Genomic DNA, 17,943 nt, shown 5'->3' on the forward strand with positions numbered 1-17,943 from the left:
AGAGGAAGTAAAAGTCGTAACAAGGTTTCCGTAGGTGAACCTGCGGAAGGATCATTATTGAAATGCTGCTTCGGTGGCCAATAAACACACACCTTGTGAACCTATCCAGTTGCTTTGGCAGTGCCATCGGCGTCAAAACCGACTTGGAGGGAGGCTTCGGCCGAACTTCGGGAGCGCCTGCCACATATCAAACCCAGTTTTATATTTGCAGTCTGAAACAAAATGCTCGAAAGAGCGACCAAAAGAAACAAAACTTTCAACAATGGATCTCTTGGCTCCCACATCGATGAAGAACGCAGCGAAATGCGATACGTAATGTGAATTGCAGAATTCAGTGAATCATCGAATCTTTGAACGCACATTGCGCTCCCTGGTATTCCGGGGAGCATGCCTGTTTGAGCATCATTAAGAACCTCAAGCGAAAGCTTGGTTTTGGTCTTGCGCGGTTCGCCGTGCTGGTAGACTTACTTCTGAAGACCTTTGTGGAAAACTGTACGTATGTCCCAGCTGCCTGGGGTTGGGCCACGTCGCGTAGGGGTCGTGAAGTCGGTACGCGTACGAGGTGGGCAGACAGTATCTGAACTGACGGTGATGGACAGCAGACCATACGACGAAGGGTATGACGAGCAGGGAATGCGAACAATCAACGGGGTTTTCGAATTCGTACGTTGTATATAGTCGTCGCCTCGAACTTTAAACTCGTACGTAATTGACAAGACCCGCCAGCGCCGCCGTATAGCCCCTGTTGCGCCACGCCAGCACCGCGGATTCCAAACACTCACACCAAAGCCGAGCAACTGGACTCCCATACAATTATCGTCATGGTCTTATCAACAACAATTGCACGTCTGTTAGACGGTACGCGCCTCTCCACTCCGTTCACGGCTCTTTCCACAATCGAAGCGGTTGGTTGGCTGACGATGAGCTGTTTGCAAGTACAGGTCTCCCGCTCGCTGCGTCCGTGGAGGATCAATCCGAAGAGGAAAAGTTGGCCGAATACAAGAAGCAGGCAAAACTTGTCATCAGACAGCTGAACGACCAAAGCGAAACGCGAGCGTCGATTGAGTCTGGTGCTTATCTGTTACAGTATGTGACCACCCTGCCATGTCCGCTGCGCTATGGATCGCTGACTTCTGGACCTGCATCATAGTTATCTAATTGATCAAGGCATCGTCTATTTGGTTATCGCCAACAAGTCTTACCCCCGCGCCCTCGCATTTTCCTTCCTCTCCGACCTCGCCTCCGAATTTACAACATCCTACCCCCCCTCACAAACCGCCGACCCCCGCCTCCGACCATACGCCTTTGTCGCCTTCGACACATTCATGCAAAAAACCAAACGCGTCTACGCAGACCCCAGAGCCTTCCAAGAACACGGCGGTGGCACAAAAGGCGGCTTGGATCAATTGGAGAGTGAGTTGAAGGATGTGCAGAGAGTTATGACGAAGAATATTGAGGACTTGCTCTATCGGGGGGATAGTCTCAATCGGATGAGTGATTTGAGTAGTTCGCTGAGGGATGAGAGTAAAAGGTATCGGAAGAAGGCGAGGGATATTAATTTGGAGGCGATGTTGAGGCAGTATGGACCAATTGGTGCGATAGTGTTGTTCGTGCTGTTCATCTTCTGGTGGAGGTTTTTCTGAGTGATACGACAGTATGGGGTACGACGGGGATTGATTGGGATGGGGTTCGAGTAATGGAGTTTGCAAAAGAAGGAGGGCTCGTGAGGAGCCCGGTGAGCTTGAGTCGTCCTGAGCAGCACACTGGGGACGGTGCCACGATATGGAGAAACACGATACTCCTGGTACTCCAGGAGACAAGAACAAGAATATCTAGTACGAGGAGAAAGATTCGTTCTCGTACCATACCCAAGCCAACTTGCAGGCATCCCTCCCTCACGTGATTGCGTATGACGACAGGCTGTACGCTACGTCGATAACCCTGATAACGAGCAAGTACGACGAACAACCAGATACGGCTTGAGAGAGTGAAATCAATTTCAACCCGCCAAAGCAACATAGACGAGTCAGAAGAATCAACGTATCATCGATCATGTCCCTCGACGGCGAGGATTACGACATCCTCCCCTCCCTCCCCTCAACTCCCTCCAACGGCATCAAGCTTCTCTTCAGCAAGAGCAAAGTCTACGTTCATCCAACCTCTCGCAGTAAGGACAACGTCCCCGGCTTCAGCGCTTTGCAATCACGACCGAGTACCAAGCCCACGCCTGCTCGTACCGGCCTGGGAGCAGTGGCCACCGACGCAGCGGTAAGGGACGAAATCTACCTAAGCTGGGTCCCAGAAAGCGTCCTACAAAAACAGAAAAGCGAGGAGTATGAAGCCTACCTCGCTGTCGAATCTCGAACCGACACCGATTCGCCGGCCACTCGCTCAATCCAGGCATCCACCATCACGAACGAACAATACGCCTTTTCCATCCCCGTCTCCTCAATTTACTCCATTCTCGTTCGTCCACCCAATCTAGGATGGTGGTTCGGGAGTTTGGTAGTTAGTACTCGTGATGGAATCACCTACCCCGCGTTGTTCTTCCATGACGATGAGTGTCAGAGTACCATCCTCCAACGCAAACGCCGTCAAAAGGAATCGTTTGATCCATTTGCTTCAGACAACGGTGTCGTATTTTGGGGTGGAGACGAGGTTTTGAGGTGGATTAGGAGGTATGCGAGGGTTGAGAGGAGTACCGTCGAACCACAGTTGTACCTAATCGACCCCGAATCGGCGGATGTCTTGAGTCTCAGTACGAGGCCGACCGTGACCACAAAGAAAGCTGTGGGCGGGGGCGGTGAGATGAAACCCCTTGTTGCGACGTTGAAGGAGGCTAGGTGGGGCTTGTTATCGACGTTTGCGAAGGTCACGAGTAAGGCGAGGCAACTCCTCGAATCGAACAAAACCTTGGCCGAGAGTTTGCCGACGCCTGTGCAGGAGCTTTTGGGACATAGTCCTGAGGCGAGGAGGGTTGTAGAGGAGTTTGAGCAGGCGAGGTTGTATCTTGCGAAATGGGCCCAGGGCATCCATGAACGTGAGGAGAGGGCACAGATGCAGCAGACAACGAGGGTTTGGGGTGTCGAGGAAGTTGATGCGGATGATTTGGGCGAGGTTGGTGGCGCTTTTGAGTTGGTTCGCCTCGGCGACGTGGAGGATGAGGAAAGAGATGGTGATCGTGACCAAGTTAAACCTGTCACGAAGGAAGTGTGGGAGGGTTTCTTCGATCATACCGGACGTTTGATGGTTACGGTCCGCGAAGTGAAGCGCGCTATATTCTATGGGGTATGTTGATAATTCTACCTTCGACACATTCAAATTGCTGACGATTGTGCAACATACAGGGTCTCGAAGATGACGTACGTTCAGATGCGTGGATGTTCCTGTTGGGCGTTTACCCGTGGGACTCCTCTTCCGATGAGCGTAAAGCCATCATGGCGAGTAAGCGGGATGAATACGAGAGGCTGAAGGGTAGGGCGTGGTGTCGTGCCAACGGCGTCGACGTCGATGGACACGTCCCCACCGAAGAGGAAAAGCTCGCGTTGGTGGAAGAACGACACAGAATTGGTATGGTTTCCTTGACCCGCTCTCCTCGAGTACCCGGCCAATACTGATCTCCAGAAAATGCAGAAAAAGACGTCCACCGCACTGATCGTACACGGGACTTATTCCAAGCTGAGGATCTCCCGAATCCGCACTATGGAGAGGAAGAGGGCAGTGGACATGAGAAGACGAATGTTCACATGGAAGCTTGTAAGGAGATTTTGGTGGCGTATCATGAGTATAACCCCACTTTGGGTTACGTGCAAGGTCGTGTGCTCAAATGAGCTGTGCAAAAGACACGGACTGACTGGAACATTACAGGTATGAGTGATTTGCTGAGTCCTGTCTACGTGATCCTCGGAGACGAGGCCGCTTCTTTTTGGGCGTTCGTTGGGTTTATGGAGAGGATGGTATGTTGAAACACGCATTGTCAAGATACCGAAGCTGAACAGCGTCTGGTGAATGTAGCAACCCAACTTCTTGCGCGACCAAAGTGGCATGAGGAGGCAGTTGGTCGTTTTGGACCAACTCGTGCAGTTGATGGAGCCGAAGTTGTATAAGCATCTGGGTAAGTTACTGAAAGTCATCATGTTGCAACGTGCTGACCCGTAACCTACAGAGAAAGCTGACTCGACCAACTTCTTCTTCTTCTTTAGGAGCTTGTTAGTCTGGTTCAAGCGAGAGTTTGAGTGGCACGACGTGCTTCGTTTGTGGGAGGTACGCTGATGTCTTTGCATTTTCGCATTTGACAAAGTGTTTACAACGATCGGCATACAGGTTCTTTGGACAGATTTTAGGAGCAAGGAGTACCACCTCTTCTTCGCATTTGCTGTGTTGGAGAGGAACAAGGATGCCATCATGGGTACGGTGGTCTTTAGCGACGTGGACGGGATTTAGGGAGCTGATAATTCGCTACAGACAACCTGCAACGCTTTGATGAGATACTGAAGTACAGTAAGTTTCAAACCCGTCTGGTTTTTTGAAGAAGGATGTGCTAATTAAACTTGCAGTGAACGACCTCTCCATGAACATCGACCTCGAGCTCACCCTTCGCCGTGCGGATGTCCTCTTCACGCGTTTCCAACGCACAGTCGAGGCTATCGATCTCAAGCGAGCTGAGCAAGAGAGGGACTCTAGCAGTGGTTTGAGAAGGAGGTTGCCAGCCGGCGAGGCGAATACGAGTGGCACCGGTGAGAGCGAAACGGCGCAGGAGGCTGTTAAGTTGCCTGTCATTACGGAAGGGTTGAGGGGGTTGTTGGCGAAGTAAGAAGATGGTAGGTGGGGATTTGTAGGCTATAATTGGATGGGTATGGGTTATCTGGGCTGCTGTGGGAGTTATCGAATTGTTTGATTTCACACGAATCCGGAGGATGGTGTTCACACTTTCCATCGCGTTGCCGTCTGCCAAGATTACCACGAAACAGAACTTACCACGTAAAATAAGCTTGCCCTTGAGTTTCATCTACTTGACGGTCAGTAACGCTAATCATCAGGTAGTAGTAGTAATAGTAGTACTTGTAAACCGAATATTGCTCTAAGGCGATCCAGTATGGCCAATGAAAGTACGACGCTATCGTACAGAAACGGCAAACAAAACTTGAGTACAAGTCATCCCAGTGGGGCGTATCGCTGACTGTAAAGAAATGTTTTAAGTGGCGAAAGTGATGTGTGCCCCTGCTCGGGGACGGTTGGAAGATAACAGGCTCAACCCGTTCCTCCCAGAGCTTCCTCGTCGGCGACTCTGTTGACTTTGATAAGGAATGATCTGAGGGGACCCAGAACTTCCTTGGACTTGGAAGATATGAGTTTATCGAAGAAGCTACGTCTGTCGTTTGTGAGTACGAATTCCTCCCAGTAAAGGCTCAAGTCCTCGATCTTCCCATGAGGACCCTCCGCTGCTCATCTAACAGAGGACATTCCATAATCGCATGGAATTCGTCTTCGATCTTGAGGTTATTGCCGTCATGGTTGCATTGTTGACAAATCCTGAGCTCTCAAGGGATAAGTGGATGTTGATTGCGGCCTCTTTGTATTCCAAGGTTGTGGGCTGAGAATCGAAGTCTGGCGTGCGCACGAGCTTGTCGAAAGTGAAGGTACGTGTATGGTTGAGGACGGAGAGAGTTGTTGGTTGGCCGGTTAACATGGTCTGGGTGGGTGCGCAGGAACTGTAGTCTGGAGGATTTCTCAATCCTGTCGTGGTAGTCTGAGTGCCTTTTCTGTGTCATGCGTTCATGTAGTCGGGGGGCGAGGTGAGAGAATGTTGTCATGGCGTCGATGTCGGGGAATGGTTGACATGCGACATGAAGTTGACCATACCAACACCATTTCTTCCCATTCTGCCAGAGTTGTTGTGGCTGTAGATAAGCTTTCCATACCAGGTGATTTGGTCCCACATCGTTCTGAAGGTAGTCGTGGTATTTTAGGGCATGGTGAATTCGTTGATGAGAGAGTGGGAGTTTGCCAAGATTGTGGTACAGAGGTCATAGATCTGGGTGAGATACCTAGAGCAATCCGAGGGTCATTTTTGTGAAAGGTATCATACTCCTTCTGCGCCCAGGACCAGTGGAAGGAGGCTTTGGCACCAAAGATAAGGTAGTGTTCAATGTTCGCATGGTGGAGGTTGATCTGCTTTTTGGATGGAAGACGACCTATCACATGCCTGCATGCCTGCAAGAGGTTGAAGGCTCTGCGAGCAACGGGGAGACCAAATTGACAGTGCGACTTTTGGTACCATAGTCCACCATGGGAGGTAGAGAAACCATGTAATCAAATTTGTCCACAACTTTGAATGCTAGACCACCTGGTGATGTCTGTTTGTGTACCTGTCGAGAACGAGAGCACTCGAGACTTGGTAGAACTGATCAGGAGTCACCAGCGAGAACAGAATTTCCAAAGAGAGTTGACAAGTTCCTGGGAAGCATTCTCGTCGTGGGCCAATAGTGAGACGTCGTCGGCCAGCATAAGGCAGGGGACTGGGGTATCCATGAGTATTGGAGCTCCAGTGGAGGGTATATAAGTCGGTTTCGAGATCAGTGAAGAAGAGTGCGAAGAGGGTTGGTGAGATGGGGTCACCTTGGATAACACCATGGTCGAAGTCGAAGCAGTCGGAATACCTAGATCTGGAGCGGATGGCACGAGAGGTGCTGCAATAGAGAGCTTCAATAGCCCATATAACCTTGCCAGAACCTCCCATCATCCTAACCTTGGCCATCAAGAGAGCTCGGTCCAATGTGTCGAACGCCTTCACAAGCTCAATGAAAGCCATACGAAGTGGTTTCCTGGGTGCTCGGGCTGGTTCTCGAAGTACGCGAATCAAAAAGATGTTGTCCATTGTCTGTCTGCCTTTCCCGAACCCCTTCTGAGATTCTGTGAGAATTCACTCTGCCCACTCCGCAGGCGCATATTGAGGAGGGCGGTGTATACCTTTTGCACAATCAAGTGAAGAGTGATCCCACGGTAGTTGGCAGGATCCGTCAAATCACCTTTCTTGGGAATAGGCACAATGACGCCAATATCCCAGGCTTTGGGAGAGTGTCCTTCGACGAGGAGAGAGTTGTAGAAGTTGAGGAGGTTGAAGGAGGAGATGGAGCGCAACTGATCAAGTTCAACCTTGTTCAAGTCACTTGAGGATGAGCCTTTCCTTGAGCTGAGAGCTTTTTCCATCACCTCAGGGGTGAAAGGAGTGTCCAAACAAGTAGGGTCAACTCTCTGAGTTGCAGTTTGGGAGTAAAGAGGAACTGTTGCCGGAAAAGATTGTCAAAAGAATCACTTGCAATCCCAGATAGCAGGTTTTGAAAGATTGTTGCAAGGGTTTCTTCATCGACCTGAATCTTTTTGGAAGGTCGTGTTTGATAAAGTCTGCCAACTGCACCACCTTCCGGCCAGATTGGCCAAACTGAGCAAGACCAAAGACTCCCTGCCCCACGGAGGCACATCCAACAGACCGGCCGAAGAAGGCGACGGGCCAGTCCAATCATCACAAAACTGGGCTAAGCGTTCCACCAAGACTTTGAAATTGAACGGACCCGGTGGTACATAGCCTGGCAAACGATATGGAAGTGAGGACAGTGAATCATGGCATGGACTTCATCCTCGACCACCTCAATGCCATACCCTAACCCGACCAATAGAACGTGCCACCTTGAAAGGCTGATATAGATATGGCTGATGGCGTAGGCGGCATGTGGGAGAGGGAGGGAGGGAGTAGTTGAAACAGGCGAAGACGGCTACTGGAACTGACTGCTTCATTGAAGTTGTGTAACACTGAATTGCGAAGGGCTTGGTGACCAAGGGACCCCAAGCTTGCTGCGAGCCGCGTCAAAAGCTTTGCGTACTATGTCTTAGCAGCACCAGCCTTGCCAGATTGAACCACCCCTGCAGACTCCATGAGTGCCTGAGAAACCAGGTGATCAGGACTCAGCACACGAGCATAATCAAAAAAACCTAGCTGTGAGGTGCAACAAGCGTCCAGAAGAGTTACTTTCACCAGAACCAAGAGACAAAACCTGATTGGGGGTGCAGCAGTGTAACCCAAGTGCCATACGCAGTACTCATTGATAACCCCAAAATTAACTAACACCTTCGCCGAAGTGACGAGTCATATCGATATCGAAACACACTTCAAAGGCCCATAGCATATGCGGTTCAACATATGTCCTATAGAACTCCAGGAACTGAGATGGCTCCACCTGCCCAACAGCATTTCTCAATACATGAGCGCGGTCGTTCTGGAACAGCGCGCACTCCAGAATGGGGCAGTCCATCCAGCCCATATTGGAGTGCCATTCCAGAACGGCATACACCAAATTTCCTTGGCCCATTCTGGAACAGGCCAAGCCTTAAATCACCACAAACTTATATTGTAGCTGCCCCCACCCTGTGCCCACCACCACAAAACACCACCAGAGTGCAAAATCTTCAGCCAAATCATGCAGGAAGTTATTTTACTCAGTTTCTGAACGTAAACGCATTGTGTTTGCGGGCCGTATTGAGCTTGAAAACTTTCACAGGAAAAAGCTTGAGCTGGGATAGACAGTTCTTGAGTTCGTGCGCCTGATCGATGAGGACCGTGAATTTGTCTGGATGTTCATACCTCGTCGCAAGTTGCATATTGTTTGATCTTTGCACAATCATATTGATAGTTACTGTCTTTTGGCGTTTTTGGGTCTGGTTTTGGGATATATTACAGGTTTAGGAGTGGATTCAATTTCACAGCAAGTCTTTAGAAAAGAAACAATGCCGAGTTCAACCTCGTGAAGGTTCTCCGCCTTATACTTCTCCCCACCTCCTTTGTACTCCTCAAAATTGGCATGTTCCAATATGGCACTCATATACGTACTTGCCGTTCCGGACCGGCGACCGTTTGGGAATGGGCACAACGCATGAAAGGCAGCCAATTCGCGAGCAGCTGCCTTGAGGCCCGTACGAGCCTGTTTGGATGAGGTGATGGAACGGACCCTGCCTTTGTTCCCTGCACAAGTGCTTCCCCGGATTCCGAACGCTGAGGCCTGCGGTGCGACACCAGCCAGCCAGCTGAAGTACAAAGGACGACAATCATGCAACCGCGATTTTCAGTCACTATTTCGCCAACGGCCTCGCCCAAGGCAACGAGGGTTCGTCAAATTCTACCAACCAATAACACTACCGGATCATCCAGCGTGACCACTGCCAACGACGATTTGATCGAACGGGAAACCAGCATGGGCAGAAAGGCAAAATCGAGCAGTCGCCAGAAGAAAGATGGAAAAGCAAATAAAGAAGAAGCTGATGTCGATGTTGATGGGATTGCGGATCAGATCGATGAGTCAAAGCCATCAGTAGAGCGTGACTCAACAATCCAATCACGGGAACAGCAGGAGGAAGGTAATGTCGCGCTGGCACGCAGCCTAGCCTCGGAGGAAGGCAATACTCGGTCTGCACCAACATTCAATGAGAAGGATTCTACCTTACAGTCACGAGAGGGGGAAGATGAGGCCTTTGCGCGACAATCGGTCGCTGAGCAGGACGCAGAGTACGCACAACAGTCTAAAAGGAGACGTGGGAGACCGAAGGCCTCAGAGACAAAAGCGACTCCAAGACCAACAGCAGCTAAGAGGACTCGACGGAAGAGCACGAAGGCGAAATCACTGGAAGAAGACACCGTGGAATTCGACGATGATGTGAAGGCATCTGCACCAGCACCAGCGTCGTCACCGCCTACTCGACGGTCTGGACGAGCGAGGACTACTACCAAACGCTCTTATAACGAAGATGATGAAGACGACGAAGACGAATTGGTCGTCGACGACTCTGAGTCCACACCTGTTAAACCCTCGAAATTTCCTGCTTCAGCACCTTCGACCGCCAAGAAAAGACGCGGCAAGGCCATTGTCAATATGGACACGACGCATCTTCTCACATCGGACAAGAGTCGATTGTTGGACGTCGACCTGCATGACATCATCAACCAAGAGATGTGGGATATCCTGACGCCAGATCAAAAGGCGGAATGTCTGGCCCTTGTGCCCGATCTCGACCGAGTCTACCCACAAGACACCGACACCGACCCCCCAGAAAAATACCTATCCAAAGCCGACCTCATACCCTCCTTCTTCCAACGCAATCAATTTCTCCGCGAAGCAATCGCAGACTTTGTCGCCTGCCTCGAATCCGACGCCTACGGCAACGAAGCCCTCAAAACCGCCCTCGCAACCAACGAACAACGCAAACAGGGCAAATTCGACGCCTGGAAAGACCAGGAATTCGAGAGGTATTGGGGACAGAAGCAGAGGTTGGACTCGTATGCGGTGGCAGGGGATGCAAGGGGTGTGAGTTTTGCGGATGTGGTGAAGGCGAGTGGGGCGTGTGTTGGTGATGTGTGGGTCTATCATAGGAGTTTCGGGAAGGGGAAGGGACGGGCTGCGATTCCGGTTCGAAAGGAAATCCACCTCATGGCTATCGATCCGCAGACATCGGCCCTGACATTCTCTGTCCCAGCTGGTGTACTTGAGTTACTCACCCCCGACGGACCTGCCCTGACTGTCGAGAACATCATCAGCGCTACCGGACTCGAAACAGTGATTTTGGATATCGATAGTCGTACTACGAAGCAGACCAGACCGAACGGTAATGCGTGGAAACGCTTCAGGGTGAGGAGGCGGAACCAGGATTTGGGCTCGTTATTTGAGATTCGGCAGAGGGTTTGGGGAGGTTTGCAGGAATGACGAGCAGTCTACGTGCGAGATGACTTGTGGAGTTAAGGTCCATATTTACTGGCCAAGGCGTTATACTGGTGATTGCTCAGTTGATACATACCCATTATTCCTATCCGTCGGTGAGCTGGGCAACCATGGCACACCCTGGAATGTGCATGATACCATTTGCGCTTCAGTAGTGGGTGTTGGCCAATAGTTGTGATCTCGTCAACGCGAGCTATCTAGGTGGATCCTTCACTTCCCGTGCTTCGCACCCAGACCTTCTTCGCCTTTGACTTCCTACCAATGGTGTACGGCGACAATGGACTTCCCGGCATTCCCGACACCACCGGAGACCCCGACGACCCAGTCGACGGAGAAGATCCCGGCCTCAAGCTCAATGTAGGCGTCCTCCTCCTCTGATCCGGTGTCCACGTAACCTTCGCCGTTTCTATACTACCAACACTCTCAGCTGACCCGAACCTCATGGGCATCGGTCTCCCTCCATCTGTCGACCTCGAACTTCCTGGACGTTGGTTGTCATCGCTCATCGGAGTTAAATGTACCGTCTCATTTTTGTGCTGTGAACACCATTCCTCGAGCCAAGTCTCCAGATCTGCCCATCCACCGCCTACGCGGACCATCATGCGGTGTTTGAGGAGGCTGCAGAAGATTGTTGTGCTTGTTGAGGAGGAGATGAGGGTGTATTTCGTGCCTTGTGATGAATGGGTGGAAGGTGAAGAACGGTTGGTTGGTGTAGATGTAAGTGGTGAACCTCTGAGGAACTTTGAGGGAGGGGTGGAAGGAGCGAGGTGGAGGCCGTGAGGGAGGGGAACGGAGGAGATCGCGGATGCGAGGCCAATGGGGTACTCCAGGGCAGTGGTTGACGGAGGTGGAAGGAATGTCTTTGCGGTTAGACGCGGAGGGGTCGCAGGAGGTGTTGACGGCCCTGTAAAATCTGATACTGGCGACGGCGACGGCGACTCATGTACCCTGTCGCTGGGAGATGTAGTCCTATACGGTCGACCGGTGAGACTTCCGCCCGGACCAAATGGACTGGACAGTAGAGGTGAGGCTCTCGTTAGCGACAGCTTCTTCAGCCAGCTCTGTGGTAGCTCAACCCTCTCTTGAACCGCCATGATCTGCATCCGATCAAGCAAATCCCGCGCCATCTCTCTGTCCTCAACCACATCCAACGCAATAACTTCTGACCAAAGTCTAAGCAGCTCAACACGCGTCGTCAATACGTCCAACATCTTCGTAATCCTCGCCAACATCGGCAACAAAGCCAGTAATTAACAAGTGACATTCAGAACATCCGTCGCATATGGACCAGAATGTTGGTGAAAAACTCGAACTGCAGTTTTAGCTGCCTCGATCTCCCATGAATCGATTTCCTGACTCACTCCATCAAGTTCCAACACAACCCCCGCAACAGTCTCCTCCGTCCAGACATCCCAGTTGCGGTCATCTTGGAGCACAGTTAGGAGATTCAGTATGGCAGCAGCTGAAGTCAAACAGGCTTCAAGATGTAGGCCGAGAGAAGACGACATAGCGACGATTCATGGTCGAACGTTAAAGAAAACATCGTGATAATCTGGTACATATTGCGCTGTTGGTGGTGCAGTTGTTAGAGTGCCACACGGATCGCTCGATGACGGGGCCCGAGTGCACCCGGGCATGCCAGGGTAAACAGGTGTCACCAGTTGAGTGAATGTGGTCAAGGTGTGTTGAGAGCAGCTGGAAAGGATTTCTTAACGGGCGTTCCAAAAGGCTGTAAAGATCAAGTAGGCAGCGGAACAAAGCAATACATCTGTGATTGAGGCATGACGCATTGACAGGAAGGCGTGGGAACCAACTTCATCAACAAATATATGATCAAGTGAAAGATGAGAGTCTTCAGTATATCCCAGTCAGCGTGTCCGAGTGGTTAAGGAGAGAGATTAGAAATCTCTTACGGTCTCCGTGCGCAGGTTCGAGTCCTGTCGCTGACGTCAACTTTTTTCATTCTGTCACTTCTTCGTTCTTGCCTGTCCGGAGTTTGTGTGTTTGCCGTCGTAATCCCCGAAGGTTAAGTTCGCTTGCAGCGTCAGGAACCCAAGTATGAAGAGTACCAGATTGCTTCCCGTGAATCGTCGTCCTGCTAGTACTGGTACGTCGCCTTACGTATTCGCATGCCTTGTTGCAATCTCAGACAACCTTAAGTTGGAAGATGATTGTACTTGAAAGAATAAGTATTAGAGGGTACCTAGGTATATAAGTCATAATCGACTTGAAAACTCCGTCCACCGAATGTACTAGCGATAATGTCCAAACCCTTCAAACCCCAATCATCCCTTCCATATCCCGTCAACGCTCACTCAACTCACCCCAACCACACCCTCACCTCGAAACCCACCCCTCCGGCACCCCCCTCCCAACCCTCCCCGCAACACACCCCCAATGCCCCCAATTAACCTGCTCCTGCCTCCCCGCCTTCGCCCCCTTCCCCCCCCTCTCCCAAACCCCCCTCGCAACCTCTCCCGCCATTCCACACCAAACCTCATCCCTCGCCTTTTTCGCAACAACATACGCCGACGTCGACATCGCCTCACCCTGTGCAGGATTGATATGCGCAAAGATATGGGAAAGTGCGGTGAGCGTCAGTGTACGGAGGTGTGTATTAGCGTGGGCGGACGAGAGTGTGAATGTCGAGTCGAGGAGGTGACGGTGTAGGAGGGTGTTTGTAGCGATTTCGCTGGGTGTGTGAAGACACGTCGCGCGAAGTAATTGCCACGCAGTCTTCAAACTCGTATTCTTCGACGCCATACACCGCGTCTCCACATCCACCAACATCCTCTCAGCAAGATCTCGGCCTTCCGATTGCATCCCTCTCATCATCGCAACAGAATTCAGCAAATTCAACAGCAACAACTCCTCATCCTGCGTCTGTTGCGGAATGGTAGCCGACAAAGCGAGAGCCTCATCGAACTTCCCCGTACTTTGCAAATACGCAACCTTCCCCATCGTCCTCATCGGTCCCAAAATCCCCACCCCAGGCCCAATCTGATCCAACGCATTCAACCTCACCAACGCCGCATCGAACTCCGACCTCAACAATAGCGCAAACACCATATACGTCAACAAATACTCCCTCATCACATCCACCCTCCCCCTCCTCTCCACAACCTCGCTGATGGAACCAGGGGTAGTGGCCGCGTTAGCGGAGAGAATGGCCACCATTTTGAGGCCCTCCTCCAAAAACATGATGGATTTCGAGGAAGCGTAGTTGGGCAGATGACAAACCCCACTCAACAAATACCCAAACGCAAACAACTCCAGCTTCTCACACCACTTAACCCTCACCCCCACCACTCTCCCCACCTGACTCTCATGAGCTCGCACCGGAATCACGAACGACCCGTCCGGTGTCCAATTCGGATCAGACGCGAGTGCGTCGAGTGCGTGGTGAAGCATCCCGAGTTCGCGTAATGCCTCTCCCGTCCGCGCACCCATCCCCAACCGTAAAATCCCCAACACGAGCCCCATGAGCCTAATCTCATTCCGCACAGGCACACCCCTTGTGACGAGTAACTCCTCATACCCCCTCAAACACTCCCCAGCCCTTTCTATACCCTCAACCCCTGTTCGGAGATACTGCGCTGCCTCCACCAACAACGCATAGACACCAACCTCCCCATCCCCTCTTTGGAGTGCAAAACCCCTCATCCCACGCGCAGAGACGTCGAGTTCAATTTCGAGCATCAAAAACGCATAACTCCACTCCGGCACAACCTCCCTCTCCTGACATTCTTTGAGACAACTCCTCAACACCTGTCGGCCCGCACCCACACTCCGCGGATGGGAAACGAGGATTTTGATCAGGAGATGCTGACATGCGAATTTGATATGTACATGCTGCTGATTTCCTCCCTGTCGTGCAAGAATAATCGCTTTCGACAAGATCCCCTCCACGGCCTTCCCATCCTTACACTCATCCCACAACACCTCCGCCAGCCTCAACCGCGTCCGTAACTCTACACTCGTTGCGAGTCGTTTGCCTGATTTCAGTATCGCGTCTAACGCCGTGATCGCACCTCGGACGAGCTGCGTATACCGCTCCCGCGCACGGTGGATATCAACCTGAACGGAAGAGGAGGAGGAGTGGGGTGGGGGCAAGAGGCATGGCGAGAGTGCGTGGGCGGCGGTGAGGTAGGATTCTGCGAGGTGCCATAGGAGGAGGTGAGGAGGTGCTCCCTGCGGGGGCTTCGGTGTCGGTGGCATTTCCGTATAACTGGTATTGAGGCCGGGATGTATGCGCTTTGTTGACGCGTAGAATGAAGGTGTAGGGTCGCGGCGTTGCCTCTTGGTGGAGGAGTTTGGGGAGAGACGCGACATGAACGGGGTCCGGGGGCCGTGCATGCAGGAGATCATTTCGTATATATCGATACCGTACCGTACAGATAAAATGATGCCCATAGCGAGATAAATTTCTAGAATAAACCCCAAAAACGCCAGTATGAAATCCAAAACAGAATGCAAATCACTCTCATCTCCTCTCCCTCTCCCTTCCACTCTCTCCCACTTCAAGCAAACCGCACCCCCTTCGTCTTCTTCTTCTCCCCCTCCCCTCCCTCCTTCTCCTTAGAGTCCTTCCCCCTCCTCAACTCCCTCCCAACCTCCTTTCTCTCCCTCTTCCCCCTCTTAATCTTCCCCTTTGCATCCTCCAACTTCTTCGTCTTCTCCGCCTCCTTCTTCGCCTGTTCCGCGCGTTTGGCTTGGCGGATGACTTCTAAATCCCGCGCACGTTGGAGTTTTGAGCGGATTGTCGTGTCGGATTTGTCGTTTACGTCGGCTAGGATACTCAATAAACTCGACTGTACACACACGCACACTATCAGCATTCATTCCCACATAGAGGGAGTGGGAGGGCTTACGGTGTCTTCGACAAACGTCTTCCCCTTCTTCTTCCCCTTCGGCTTCACGATCCCGGCCGGCGCAATCCCATTCAATTTCGGGATGCCGAGATCCTTGAGCTGCCTCTCGGTCAAAGCCTTCTTTGTCTTTTCGGTTGTTGCGGGGCCCTTGCCTTTGGAGCGGTTCTTCTTCTTGATGCGGGGTCCGGGGGCGAGACCTTTGGCCATGGTGAATTGTAGGAGAAGGGTGGTGTACGTAAGGGAGGGAGGAGGCCGAGGGTTATCGATGCAGGGGTGGGAAAATTCCTGTGGCGAGGGTGGCTGGTCACGTTATCGATAAGCTTATCGAGCGTGTCCCCACAAGATAAGCTCCCCAGTGTGACTTGCAGAATCAAGATAAGATATCACTCCTGACGCTGCCGTCCCTCAAACAACCTCGCAAACCACACAGGCGTACCAAGCACCCTCACCCCCCCACTCGCCTCCTGCTCCGGCCACACGTCCTGCAAGAAATAGTAAACATGTCCAACAGCAATCCCAATCAGATCACCCCGAGGTAACGAATTATTGAGTATGAAGCTGAACGCTAACAACACCCACGGCAACCACGGTGCCCGAAATACAAATAACCCCAGGAAACTCAGCCGTACGCCAGTGTTTCGGCGTGACCAGATATAGACCAGTACGAAACTCAGACTTCCGGCGAGGAATGGGATACCTACCATCCCACCCAGGAAAAGGAGAGATAGCGAGGAGAAGAGGAGGAGGAAGGCGAAATCTGGGGTCGAGTTCGGTAGTGATTCTTCGAGCATGCGGGAGTAGCGGGCCATGAAGAAGATATGGAAAAGGAAGTCTAGCGAAAGGGGACCGTAAAAAATAAATGTCGTGATCAATCGCCAATACTGTGAATCCCGCGTTAGCAAGGCATGTAAAAGTGACCGGAAGGAAAGGAACGTACTTGTTGTTTTCCCCATACCGTATGCCAGCTGAAGAAGAGTTTGTAGGGCGTTACGAGATCGCATTGCTGTAGGCAGATTATGAGCAACGGTAATAGCATCCCGTTCAAAAGCCAACCCACCACTGCCAGTGAACAGAGTATTGCCCCTGCGACGTAGTATTTCGTTACCGCTGGTATGTCATCGAATGGCATCTTGCCAAGCTTAGGACTAGGTGGTCGGGACCAATCGCAGGCGGAAGTCCGATACAGGTTGGGCGAAGACAAGCCGAAGGACTGAGAACGATCCGTCCCTCAAAAGACGCAGAACAAAGGGTCTACCGATTCCTTTCGAATATGGTAATTGCTGCCACGTCAGATCTTGTAACGTAGACACGCAGTAGCCGCACCGCTTCCCCATTCGGTGAGCTGCATGTACATGTGACACAGCGCATTTGGCAGCAAACACAAACGTTTAACGCGCGAAAGGGAGAACAACGAAATCACCCTGACTTTCACAATTAACCAACAAACACCAAACCTTACAAAAGCCTAATCCATCATCCGAGACTGTCATAGATCGATTTGCCTCACTGAGCTCTATCGAACGATACGCGACATACCCCTACTTAGCCACCTGTGCAAAAACGCGACCGTGATCATTTTCACCACCGCGAACGAACGAACGAAAAGAAGCAGAAAAACACGTTCATAAACGCGTCATAGAAGGCGCAAAACAAGGAAGAATATGGCACGAGAAAAGCAACGACCGATGACGACGGCAGGGACGAAAGGTCGGCGAAAATCCGGTGCGCAGCGTACGTGCCCCCACTCACGCGTCCCCGTCCCACACGTTCCATCCTGCTCAAAGCATCATGCTAACATCTTTTTGTTACCCACAGCCGGCGACCCAGTCCCAAAGGGAAAATCCCGCCGGTATCGCCCCGGCACCCTCGCCCTTCGCGAAATCCGCCGCTACCAAAAATCCACAGACCTCCTCCTCAGCAAACTCCCCTTCTCCCGCCTCGTCCGCGAAATAACAACCGAATACATCCCGGAAGGACTGAGATGGCAAAGTCTCGCGATCCAGTGTTTACAGGAAGCCGCGGAAGCTTATTTGGTGCATTTGTTTGAGGATACGAATTTGTGTGCGATTCATGCGAGGAGGGTTACGATTATGCAGAGGGATATTCAGTTGGCGAGGAGGTTGAGGAGGATGGGATAGTCCGTACTCGGAAAGAGTGCGATTATGATGAAGGAGGAACGGGATGTGGCCTAGAGCCTACCGAGAGAGACGAACGAAAGCGAATAACCCGAGGACAAAGGGTAGATCGAAATACAGTGCCTGGAGCACGCCGGAATGGATTTTATTGGACTTCTTTGATTGTTAGCACGC

General features: G+C 51.7%; 8 protein-coding genes and 1 non-coding gene across 9 annotated transcripts, besides 1 other annotated feature; 5 read left to right on the forward strand and 4 right to left on the reverse strand.

Annotated features, from left to right (window-relative positions):
* Nucleotides 1-239: 239 nt before the first annotated feature.
* Nucleotides 240-389: a sequence feature (Protein overlapping with rRNA (SAICODRAFT_49292, ODQ51840.1) was converted to a misc_feature.).
* Nucleotides 390-786: 397 nt separating this feature from the next.
* Nucleotides 787-1,845, forward strand: SAICODRAFT_72145 (protein transport protein SEC22). The gene is made up of 3 exons (XM_019170740.1): nt 787-858; nt 942-1,086; nt 1,151-1,845. Exons 1-3 carry the CDS (start codon nt 822-824, stop codon nt 1,641-1,643), a joined length of 675 nt encoding a protein of 224 aa, XP_019022954.1. The 5' UTR covers nt 787-821; the 3' UTR covers nt 1,644-1,845.
* Nucleotides 1,846-2,052: 207 nt separating this feature from the next.
* SAICODRAFT_35963 (RabGAP/TBC) lies at nt 2,053-4,813 on the forward strand (the record flags this gene model as incomplete). Its single annotated transcript, XM_019168460.1, has 9 exons — nt 2,053-3,288; nt 3,348-3,570; nt 3,634-3,813; nt 3,868-3,956; nt 4,015-4,114; nt 4,166-4,263; nt 4,324-4,408; nt 4,465-4,500; nt 4,557-4,813. The coding sequence occupies 9 exons, from the start codon at nt 2,053-2,055 to the stop codon at nt 4,811-4,813; spliced, it is 2,304 nt and encodes a 767-aa protein (XP_019022955.1).
* A 4,432-nt stretch (nt 4,814-9,245) lies between these two features.
* SAICODRAFT_8432 (uncharacterized protein) lies at nt 9,246-10,748 on the forward strand (the record flags this gene model as incomplete). Its single annotated transcript, XM_019171355.1, has 1 exon — nt 9,246-10,748. The coding sequence occupies one exon, from the start codon at nt 9,246-9,248 to the stop codon at nt 10,746-10,748; it is 1,503 nt and encodes a 500-aa protein (XP_019022956.1).
* A 212-nt stretch (nt 10,749-10,960) lies between these two features.
* SAICODRAFT_8433 (uncharacterized protein) lies at nt 10,961-11,995 on the reverse strand (the record flags this gene model as incomplete). The annotated part of the gene is made up of 1 exon (XM_019171356.1): nt 10,961-11,995. The coding sequence occupies one exon, from the start codon at nt 11,993-11,995 to the stop codon at nt 10,961-10,963; it is 1,035 nt and encodes a 344-aa protein (XP_019022957.1).
* Nucleotides 11,996-12,630: 635 nt separating this feature from the next.
* Nucleotides 12,631-12,712, forward strand: SAICODRAFT_t114. The gene has a single exon. It is a non-coding gene; the product is annotated as a tRNA-Ser (tRNA).
* A 227-nt stretch (nt 12,713-12,939) lies between these two features.
* SAICODRAFT_20170 (uncharacterized protein) lies at nt 12,940-14,981 on the reverse strand (the record flags this gene model as incomplete). The annotated part of the gene is made up of 1 exon (XM_019166219.1): nt 12,940-14,981. One exon carries the CDS (start codon nt 14,979-14,981, stop codon nt 13,101-13,103), a length of 1,881 nt encoding a protein of 626 aa, XP_019022958.1. The 3' UTR covers nt 12,940-13,100.
* A 302-nt stretch (nt 14,982-15,283) lies between these two features.
* SAICODRAFT_8435 (uncharacterized protein) lies at nt 15,284-15,841 on the reverse strand (the record flags this gene model as incomplete). The annotated part of the gene is made up of 2 exons (XM_019171357.1): nt 15,284-15,574; nt 15,635-15,841. 2 exons carry the CDS (start codon nt 15,839-15,841, stop codon nt 15,284-15,286), a joined length of 498 nt encoding a protein of 165 aa, XP_019022959.1.
* Nucleotides 15,842-16,017: 176 nt separating this feature from the next.
* Nucleotides 16,018-16,763, reverse strand: SAICODRAFT_59065 (ER-associated proteolytic system protein Der1; the record flags this gene model as incomplete). The annotated part of the gene is made up of 3 exons (XM_019169650.1): nt 16,018-16,515; nt 16,572-16,637; nt 16,692-16,763. The coding sequence occupies 3 exons, from the start codon at nt 16,761-16,763 to the stop codon at nt 16,018-16,020; spliced, it is 636 nt and encodes a 211-aa protein (XP_019022960.1).
* Nucleotides 16,764-17,053: 290 nt separating this feature from the next.
* Nucleotides 17,054-17,939, forward strand: SAICODRAFT_82177 (histone H3). Its single transcript, XM_019171268.1, has 2 exons — nt 17,054-17,365; nt 17,450-17,939. The coding sequence occupies exons 1-2, from the start codon at nt 17,296-17,298 to the stop codon at nt 17,770-17,772; spliced, it is 393 nt and encodes a 130-aa protein (XP_019022961.1). The 5' UTR covers nt 17,054-17,295; the 3' UTR covers nt 17,773-17,939.
* Nucleotides 17,940-17,943: the final 4 nt, after the last annotated feature.

The sequence above is a fragment of the Saitoella complicata genome (assembly GCF_001661265.1).
Source record: "Saitoella complicata NRRL Y-17804 unplaced genomic scaffold SAICOscaffold_17, whole genome shotgun sequence".
In the NCBI taxonomy this organism is placed as follows: Eukaryota; Fungi; Ascomycota; class Saitoellomycetes; order Saitoellales; family Saitoellaceae; genus Saitoella; species Saitoella complicata.

Coding starts and splice junctions, on each gene's coding strand:
- SAICODRAFT_82177 (XM_019171268.1), top strand. CDS start 17,296: ATGGCACGAGAAAAGCAACGACCGATGACGACGGCAGGGACGAAAGGT. Junction 17,366..17,449: donor GCGAAAATCCGGTGCGCAGC/GTACGTGCCCCC, acceptor TGTTACCCACAG/CCGGCGACCCAGTCCCAAAG.
- SAICODRAFT_72145 (XM_019170740.1), top strand. CDS start 822: ATGGTCTTATCAACAACAATTGCACGTCTGTTAGACG. Junction 859..941: donor AATTGCACGTCTGTTAGACG/GTACGCGCCTCT, acceptor TTGCAAGTACAG/GTCTCCCGCTCGCTGCGTCC. Junction 1,087..1,150: donor TCTGGTGCTTATCTGTTACA/GTATGTGACCAC, acceptor CCTGCATCATAG/TTATCTAATTGATCAAGGCA.